Below are 9,928 nucleotides of genomic sequence, written 5' to 3'. Positions count from 1 at the left end.
TGAAAACTAATCAAATGCTTAAATATGTACAAAAATGACAATCTGTAGAAAATCAATTTTGTATTGGTTTTCAAAGCAGCTTGAAAAACAAATTAATCAAAGAAGTAAACAAATATCTACCCGGCTGACAAGCCCGCAAGTGGTCAAAACCAGCATGTCAGAAATTACTTAGCATTACATTTACTGACGCTTAATTTCATGCCGACTAGCGTTTTATTTTGTTGACCTTTTTCATTTAAAACTAAACAATATGGTAGAAAATTGATTCATTAATCGGATAAAATTATTTTTTTACGGCTGGGGCTCCTATTTAGCTAGTTATATTAGTCAGAATATTAAAATCGAGCAATTTGATTTGCGATCATGGACTGAAAACGATTAACCCCTTGTTGACCAGTGGGTACTAGAATAGACTCCACGAAAATTATGAGTCTTGAAGAATTTTTGCGCAGTTCAGGGGAAAGATATCGTGGTCAATTTGTTTGAAGGAAAAGAGAAAGGATGGATGTACAAGAAGAACTTACAAACAGTATTATTTTCCGTGGCTTAGCTCCAGTTATTCACCTGTTTAAATAGAGGGGGCTTAAGTGGGCTAAGTTTGAATGGAAAGAAGAAGGAGGTGTCAAACCAACGGTGGCGCGCTTATTGAGATTGATCAGACACATAAATTTGACCAAGCAATTAATTATTTTATCAATTAGTAAAATGTGTCGGATATTGTGTGTTTCTTTGCTCTTGTGGCATTTTTTATTGGTGTGTCAATTTGAGAATTCAGCAGCAGCCGCATTTTCTGCACGGCAGAGCCGCAACGATTTAGAAATTGATAATCAGCAGACATCTGCGGCACCTGTGTCTCCTGCTCCAACTGGAGCTACAGAAACAAGCACAGGTAAGTGCTATTTTGTAGTGATTTATTTTGTAACAAAATTTGAATATTTTATTGCTTTCCGAGTGATTTTTATAATGGCCACCAAAGAACGGTTATTTTGTGAGCATAGTGTCATCCCATTCTAGCGCATTCTTGCTCATCTCTATTTACGGTTATATCTACATTCAACTCTTTCTAGTCACCAGCGGGCTGCTGAAAAAATGTCTCCCATGTACCGGTGTGAAATGCGTGCCACAAATCCAGTGTCCAGCCCATGTTCGCATGAAAAGCCATGAGAAACCGCAAATTTGCGACCTTCCAGCCGGCAAATTTGGCTACTGCTGCCAGACGGGCCAGAACCACACAGCTCCACGCTTGGAGAGCAGGGAGCGTCGCGCGGATTTTCCCAGCTTTGTGTCTCCCACCTTACTGGATGAGGCCCGGCGAAATTTTGAGCATCTGATGCATGGTGTGGCCCAGATACCCGTTCATCGGGGTCTGCCCGACTTCAGTCACGGCATTGTCTTCCACTCCACGGCCAAGGAGGATCTGCACAACTTTGGGCTGTCCCACAATGCCCTCGAGCAGGTCTTCACCACACAGCTCTTCAGCAAGATGGAACAGCTACCCGTGGACGATATCATCACCAACAACGTACCGATAAAGTTCACAAAGACACCGCTGGACCAGCACTGCCAGGCACCGCCAATTTGTCGGAACATCCAATCCGTGTATCGCAGCTTTGACGGGACATGCAACAATCCGTCGCCAGCCCGGTCGCATTGGGGTGCTGCCGGCCAGCCCTTGGAGCGTATGCTGCCGCCGGCCTACGAGGATGGCATCTGGAATCCCCGTGTCCACTCGACTGACGGCACTCTTCTGTTGGGGGCTCGCAAGATCTCCCGAATCCTCCTGGCCGATGTCGATCGTCCCCATCCCAAGTACAATCTTCTGGTGATGCAGTTTGGACAGGTTTTGGTTTGTATATGCCCCACCACTAGAAACAGAACCTGTGACAAGAGATTCCACTTACCTTTGGCAGGCACACGATGTCTCGCAGACCTCCACAGTGCGTCTCGACGGTGGGGATCTGGTGCAGTGCTGTTCTCCTGGGGGAAAAGGGCCATTGAATCCACAGCAGACCCACTTTGCCTGCATGCCGATCTCCGTGGATCCGGATGATGAATTTTACAATGCCTTCGGCGTTCGTTGCCTGAACTTGGTGAGGCTCTCCCTTGTGCCGAATCGGGACTGTCAGCTCAGTTATGGCAAGCAAATGAGCAAGGTAACGCACTTTTTGGACGTCTCGCCGGTGTACGGCTCCAGTCAGGAGGCAGCCCGTGATCTGAGATCATTAAAAGGCGGACGCTTGCGCATGCTGGACGATTTCGGGCGGGATCTTTTGCCGCTGGCGGACGACAAGAAGGCCTGTCCTAGTGAGGAGGCCGGAAAGTCTTGCTTCAAGTCGGGTAAATACACTAGTCTTTATTCTTGTGTCCCCATGTGCCTAATGGAGAAAGAGCTCTGCAGGAGACGGACGCACCAATCAGATCATATCGCTCATTACCCTTCAAATACTCTTCGCTCGCGAGCACAATCGTGTGGCCGATATACTGGCCCAGATCAATCCATCGGCCGGCGATGAGTGGCTCTTCCAGGAGGCACGGCGCATCGTCATTGCCGAAGTGCAGCACATCACTTACAATGAGTTCCTGCCGATTATCATTGGACCGCAGCAAATGAAGCGCTTCCGACTGGTGCCCCTCCAACAGGGCTATGCGCATGACTATAGCCCGGACGTGAATCCTGCTATAACCAACGAATTCTCTGGTGCTGCCTATCGCATGGGGCATTCCAGGTTTGTTTCTGGATTAACTTTTTTACATATTGTACACATGATGCATGAATTTTGGTATCCCCGCTCTAGTGTCGATGGAAAGTTCCATATACGGGGCGAGCATGGCCGCATTGATGAAGTGATCAATATCCCGGATGTGATGTTCAATCCGTCGCGTATGCGCAAGCGTGAGTTCTATGATAATATGCTCCGGACCCTTTACAGCCAGCCCATTCAGCAGATCGACAGCTCTATTACCCAAGGAGTAAGTATCATCTTATATCTCTTATACCCTACCCTTGACTCTTAATTAATGGATTGATTCTTCACTCATTCATTCATGAGCAGCTCAGTCGATTCCTGTTCCGTGGTGATAATCCATTCGGTCTCGATCTGGCCGCCATAAATATACAGCGTGGGCGCGACCAGGGTTTGCACTGCTACAACGATTATCTGGAGCTTATGGGTGCCCCCAAGATTAAGACTTTCGATCAGTTTCCCCACGAGGTACGAGGGCCAGATGGTTTCTCTTTGAGAATGGATGATTCGATTTCTCCCCACACAACAGGTTGGCCAAAAGCTGGCACGCGCTTATAGGACGCCGGATGACATTGATTTGTGGGTTGGTGGACTCCTGGAGAAAGCCGTTGAGGGCGGCATTGTGGGCGTTACCTTTGCCGAGATCATTGCCGATCAGTTTGCGCGCTTCAAGCATGGAGATCGCTACTACTACGAGTACGATGCTGACATCAATCCCGGCGCCTTCACACCCAACCAGCTGCAGGAGATTCGAAAGACAACGATGGCTCGTCTGATTTGCGACAATGCCGATCGCCTAACGCTCCAGGGAGTGCCCGTGGCCGCCTTTATCCGTGCTGACTTTCCGGGGTAAGAGATTGTCGCAAAGATCGATCCCAGGAAGTGTAATGGAAGCTCATGAGCCAAACCTCTTTTTTGCAGCAACCAAATGATTGCCTGCGATGATCCCAGCCTGCCTGCCGTCAATCTGAATGCCTGGCGCACTTGAGATTATTTCTAAATTATTCATTTTTATTTATAATTATTTATCAAGTTTTTAATGCGCCCGAGTGCTCGGTGGAATGTATGGGGAATATACCCCCGATTTATGTAACAAAGAAACGAATTTAAAGGTCATGATATGTGATTATTGAATTTCATATTTGCAGTGGATCATGGCCATTTCATTAATGTTAGTTGGATTTCATTTATTATTTAAATTCGAATTTAAATTTATTTTGCATATCGGTTAGGTTAGTGTGACCGCACACATGTGATAAGAGCAATACAAATCGATACATATTGGTACGGTTCAGTGTGTCCAGAGAAAAAATGAGCCAGTTCAAAGGCTGGCTTGACCACTTTACAACACTGCGCTCATATGCGCGCGTCCAGCGAGAAATTCAAAGACAATTGTACATCCTATTTTGCATACACACAAAAATGTCTTTATTGTTTCGTTTTTTAGTTGGTTTTTAGTTCTCAAATGTTGGTATACGTTGTGTCTGTTGTTGGAAATACATAGTTTTGCTATTTATACGCTAAAATCTATTCGAATTCGGTTCCGTTTCATGTTAAATACCATTTTTTGTAGTGTTTGTCGTTTTGAAATGTTCTTCGTCTTGAAACCAAATCACTTCGTTGGGGGGTGTCATTTTTCAAATGACTAAACAAAACATATAAACATTGTCCAGTATTTGGTCATTTCGTACGTGGTTTTCGGGCTCAATGTGCGGGGCAACAAAGGGTACAATTATATTATATTTTTTGTTTTCGTTTGTACTTTATGGAAATGAGATTTCGTTTTGTTTCGTTTCGCTTCGTTTCGTATTTTTTGTTTTGTTTCTTTGTTTTTGTATTTTGTGTGTTGTTAGCTTTACGTTTACTTGTTTTGGTTCCACATACTAGGTTAATGGTTTTGTCTTGTAGCTTGGAATACATAAAATACATATCGATCGATCGGTTCTGCTTTAGCACAATTACATTTACTTTTTGTATGTATGTATGTATGTATGTATGTATATATGTATATATATATATTTACTTTCGTTTAGTTTATTATAGAATTCTTGTGTTAAACATTTATAAATATGCATTTTGGTTTGCTTCCACTTCGTCCTTTTGTTCCTTCATTTTTCCGCAAACATAAACTTTTTAGGGCAATGGATTTCTCCGATTTATTCTGATCCATCAGATTTATGAATCTCCACACTTGTCTCTAGTCCCCCTCAGAGTACAACATTTAAAGCTTGACTATATTTCTGTTAGTTATATTTTCTGTTTTTTTTGGGCTGGAGTTTTTTTGGGGAAACTTCTTTGGGGTCTTGGAAGAGGGAGGGACCCCTGTTTTATTGTTTCTTCTTGGGTCCTGCTACAATAAAATTTCGCTTACTCATGCAACATTTAACATCTATGCTTGACAATCATCCAATCCAATCCTCATATATGTATGGTATATACATATGTGTATATCTTTATTTGTATCTTTCTTTCCTTCTTTAGCTTTTATTCATTTTAATGTTAATGGTAAAAAAATCTAAAAAAAAATCTTTTGCTCTTTTTGGTTCACACACATTCCCCTCTAGCATCCGCAGCATCCGTAGCATCCCTAGCATTCAGAGTTCTCTTCAAAAAACTGGACTTGGGACTTCGCTCTGGTCCGATCCGATGATTGGGAGCGGGGTGGGTTGGGGTATTCCAAGCCTTGGACTTGTCTCTGTGTGGCACATTCTTCTTCTTCTCCTTTTCCGTCCTACCCTCCTCTTTATATAGTATATCGTAATAATAGATTTTTAAAAATAAGGTTTCTTATATTTGTGTGTAGCTTGTGCTAGACATCTGCAAATACCACACAGGAGATTCGATTTCGATTAGTGGGGGTGGGGGGAGGAGTTCGATTGGGATGAGATTATTATCGTTACGGGGGGATATGACGTTTAAAGCTGTTTTACAAGTACAATGTCTAGAGAGGAATGTTTGGTATCATTAAATTGGATTACTGTTCCCAATCCAAGGCTAATCCTCTGGCAGGTCAAGTGGATTACACTGGATTACAGGGTACTTTTATAGTCGCCAACAAGAAAATTCATTTTACACCGATTTTTCACGGATTTTTCTATCGTAGTATTTCTGTGGGAGGGTAGGGTTCGGTCTTTTGCTATGAGGGGTTTTTTAAGGTATTTTCGGTATTTTTCCGGTACATTGAACTACTTTGCAAATTGTTTCTATTTTTAAAAGATATTTCCTCCTTCCTTTGGACATGAGTTAATTGTTTTAATATGTATGTTTCATATTGTTTAAAATTTAATTATCAATATATACAAAAAAATAACGTTCAGTCAATTATAACTATATTTATATATATATGTATATGTATGTATATACATATTATATATCCACGTACGATTACGAATACAAAAAAATAAATAAGACAACAACAACAAATAACATATAAGGTAACACAACAACAAAGGAAAACGGGATACACACACACATGGGGGTGGGGGTGGGGGTGTGGGTATTGGGATCACACACATATCGTATATCTGGATACATGGTTTCATGGTGTTGAGTTGAGTTTTTAATCGTTTTTTATGCTAGAAATTGTATGCATTTTTCGTATGCATTTCGGTTTATTCTCCCCTACGCTTTTCTTCCCTACGACATTTACATCGACATTGTTTCATCCTTCTCTTCATCCTCTCTCACTGGTCTCTTCCTCTCTCTTTCCCTTGTCCCACTCTGTTTTGCTCGATGACTTTTTGTTAATTATTTAATACACATATGTTAATAATCAGTCGCATAAATGAATCACCTTGCTTTTCTTTTGTTTCCTTCCATCTGCACACGGACTCTGGGGCGTTTGCGCCTTCAAGCCTATATCCATCATCCATCATCCATCATCAGTTCTCAAGCAACAAACTAAGAGACTATCTAATACTCCTCTGTGTTCCGCTAGGGCACACCACACACACATACACAAACACACGCTATACAAAATTTCCCATAAGCGAGTGGAGCGATTCAGGATTTGTCTACGATGAAATCTCGAAAAGAGATCGAGCATCCGTTAATGGGAACATGCGAATGTCCTGCCCTGCCTAATGGAACTTAACTTTGGCATACAAGAAAAGAAACCAAAACCAAAAGAGTACTAGCACAGTGGAAATGCATTTTGAGAGTCAACTTTGTGGCATTGTGGCTGCACTTCTAGTGCTGCAGGATGCGTGTCTTTTCGGCCAGGGCCGTCTCCGATTGCTCCAGCCGGCGCTTGCTGCTGTAGTTGCACAGCTTGCCAGAGACCTTGCTAAGGGTGGTGGAGGTGCTCGAGGAGGTCATGAGGTCGAGCACCTGGAGGCTGTTGTCCAGCTCGTCCAGAGCGGAGAGCGACGCACTGGTGGTGGTGGCCGTGATGAGAGTGCTGAGATTGCTGCCGTGCTGCCGATCGCCGGGATCGGGATCAATGTCGATGTCGCTTAGCTGATTGGCCAGCGGATCCTCGTCGTAAGGATCGTAGGGGGGTCTTAATTATTGCTTGAACACAAACAGACCCGTTGGGTCCCACTCGTTGTCGTCGACGGGGCCGAAGCACTCATCGAAATACCACTCCATGGTCTTGTACACATGGCTCAGCGATCTGCCGATCGCATGATCCTCATCGGGATACACCTGATGCCGGAACTTCACCTGCTGATCGACCAGTGCCCGCACCAGAATCAGCGTATGCTCCTGATGCACCAACGTATCGGCCGTTCCGTGCATCAGCATCAGGTTGCGCCCCTTAATGTTGCCCGCCTTCATCGTGAGATCCGCCTCCTGCAATGCCCGCAGATAGTCGCCCTTCAAGGGTATATATCGCTCAGTGAAGAAGGAATCTATTTGTGGAACGAAGGAAGGATGGATGTAAAGAAGGTATAATTTTCCGTATTAAGGGATCCCATTCTCACACTCACAGTGGAATCCAAAGTTGACTATGGGATTGATGGACACCGCACACTGGAGCACCTGCTGGGAGTCATCGATGAGCATCATGGCCGTTGCATAGCCGCCGTAGCCCCACCCAAAGGCGCAGATTCTCAATGGATCGATGAACTTTAAGTTGTCACGCAAATATCTGTGACAAAAAAACATATGAAATGCATACAGACATACGAGTGAAGAGGGGATAAGGGCATCAAAGCGAGGATACTCACGTGAGGACACCCAGCTGATCTTCCACCTCGACGGTCCCTAGTTTTCCATGGACCTGAGTGCGCAACAGCTCACCCTGGAAGCCACTGCCCCGTCCATCGATCTGGGCCACGATGAAGCTCCGCTGGCTGGACAAATACCAGTTCCAGTCGATATGGAACCGTTCGGTGACCAACTGAGACCCCGGCGAGGCATCCCTAAAAGCAATATGAATGCCATTGAATACATGAATGAATAGATTGGCATTGATCGAATGCACTTACACATGCAGCACCAAGGGAAAGGCAACCTCCTCCTCCTCGCGCATGCCTGGCGGCAGAAAGAGTCGCACCTGGGCATGGAACCCGTGACGAATCTCCACGCTGAACGTGCGCATCTGTGGTACGGCCAGCTGGGAGAGGCGATGTCTCAGGACATCCCCAGCATTGAGGACAAAGATCTTGTCGTTGCTGGCGGTCTCCACCAGGTAGACACTGGGCGCCTCTGGGCCAAGGCACTCCTGCACGTAGTAGCTATAGTCGCCGCTGAACTGCACCCGATTGTAGAGGCAGTTCTTGGGTATATCGTAGATGCAATCATCCGGCTCGAGGCGTGCCACAATGTCCTCCCAGCTGTCGCCGCGCGTCGGCATCTTCGACGGGTTGGCCCTGTGCAGGCGATAGGTGGCCTCCGTGTTGTCGCACGTCAGGCACGTGGGCTGCGTGGAGGTGATGTACGTGCGATTGGATTCAGTGACGTTTAGCTTGAGGCTGATCTTGTAGAGATGCCGCTCGCCAGGCCGCTTCTCGGGGGCCGCCATAAAGTAGACGATCTCGTGCTGTTCGTCCCAGCCGACAATTTCTGTGACCTCGAAGCGACCCATCGTCAGGGGCACAGGACGGCGGTCCAGCGATGAGATAAACACCACATGACGGTAGTGTCCATGCTCTCCATCACGCACTGGCAGTCGCTTCAGGAGGTATCCACCATTGGTGATTTCGTAGGTCGTTTGGCCATTGCTCACATTATTCGCCACCGTATCGTTGCCCATCGCCGACGTCGTTGCCGTCTCCTGTAGCTGCATCTGCATCTGCATCTGGTACTGTCGATGGCCCTGGCGCATCTGTGCAGCGATTCTCGCGGAGAAGATGGGCCGCTCGGAGGGCAGCACCCAGCCATCGTTGATGGTCACCTCCGTGTGCACCACCTGACAGTGGAAGTTCGGCGCCCTACAGATCACAGTGGTGGCCTTCGTCTGGTCGCGATTCGTCACCGTCACCGAGAGGTCGATGGGCGAGGCCCATGTCAAGCCGCCCACATAGCTGCCGTTCACCAGATCCGCTGGGAGTTTGACTTGCGAAGGAATGATGTATTTGATCACCGAAAGATTCACCACATTCACGGTGACATTGGGGTTTCTGGCTCCCGTCTTTGGGTAGCGTTGGCTCAACACTGCCGGATATTTGATGTCATCGCCCATCCAAGTGTATCTATAAATATATAGTAATAAAAACATTTAGTTATAAATTCAAGAGGAAATCCCTAAATCCCTATGGCAACTGCACAAAAAATCGAATGCCAAAGAAGCCTGTTTAGGGCGGCAGCTCTGCTAGAGGTGTAACCGCTCGCTGTTAATACTCGTTGAAACCGCTCGCTGTTAATACTCGTTGTAACCGCTCGCTGTCACCGGTCAGGGCAACCGCTCGCTGTTAATACTCGTTCTACCCGCTTGCTGTTAGCACTCGCTGGTACCATTCGTTGATACAGCGCGTTGTATGTGCTCGATGGTACGACCGCTCTTCCAGTTACCACCCGACTCTCCACACCTACCTGTTACACAGTGAAAATGTCCTCCTACATCTACAATTCTGTCCACCCTCTCTAAAAACAAAGCCTTTGAATTTCCAGTCAAGTGTGGAGTTCGAAATTGTCTTATTTTTGTCATTGGAGAATCTACTTTGAGAGTAACAAGATGAAGTCGCAGTTGCCCCAACCACGATACAACAAGTATGGTATTGAAATCATTAAAGTGCTGT

General features: G+C 45.8%; 2 protein-coding genes across 4 annotated transcripts in view; one reads left to right on the top strand and one right to left on the bottom strand.

The window, feature by feature from the left end:
- Positions 1-590: 590 nt before the first annotated feature.
- Pxt (chorion peroxidase) lies at positions 591-3,860 on the top strand. The gene is made up of 8 exons (XM_002133864.3): positions 591-889; positions 1,068-1,846; positions 1,911-2,337; positions 2,399-2,726; positions 2,796-2,970; positions 3,054-3,212; positions 3,274-3,593; positions 3,666-3,860. Exons 1-8 carry the CDS (start codon positions 706-708, stop codon positions 3,730-3,732), a joined length of 2,439 nt encoding a protein of 812 aa, XP_002133900.2. The 5' UTR covers positions 591-705; the 3' UTR covers positions 3,733-3,860.
- Positions 3,861-6,874: 3,014 nt separating this feature from the next.
- LOC6901200 (dipeptidyl aminopeptidase-like protein 6) overlaps positions 6,875-9,928 on the bottom strand; it is a 110,157-nt gene continuing 107,103 nt past the window's right edge. For all 3 annotated transcript variants that reach the window (XM_033382259.1, XM_033382258.1, XM_033382257.1), the window contains exons 7-10: positions 8,177-9,382; positions 7,916-8,110; positions 7,676-7,836; positions 6,875-7,597 (exon numbers count right to left, since the gene is read on the bottom strand). In XM_033382259.1, the coding sequence (XP_033238150.1) occupies positions 7,251-7,597; positions 7,676-7,836; positions 7,916-8,110; positions 8,177-9,382 (1,909 nt within the window). In that variant the 3' untranslated portion in view covers positions 6,875-7,250. The remainder of the gene's footprint in view (positions 7,598-7,675; positions 7,837-7,915; positions 8,111-8,176; positions 9,383-9,928) is intronic.

The sequence above is a fragment of the Drosophila pseudoobscura genome, chromosome X (assembly GCF_009870125.1).
Source record: "Drosophila pseudoobscura strain MV-25-SWS-2005 chromosome X, UCI_Dpse_MV25, whole genome shotgun sequence".
Taxonomy (NCBI): domain Eukaryota; kingdom Metazoa; phylum Arthropoda; class Insecta; order Diptera; family Drosophilidae; genus Drosophila; species Drosophila pseudoobscura.
The sequence above is the reverse complement of the archived record's forward strand: the minus strand, read 5'-3'. Positions and strand labels throughout refer to the sequence as shown.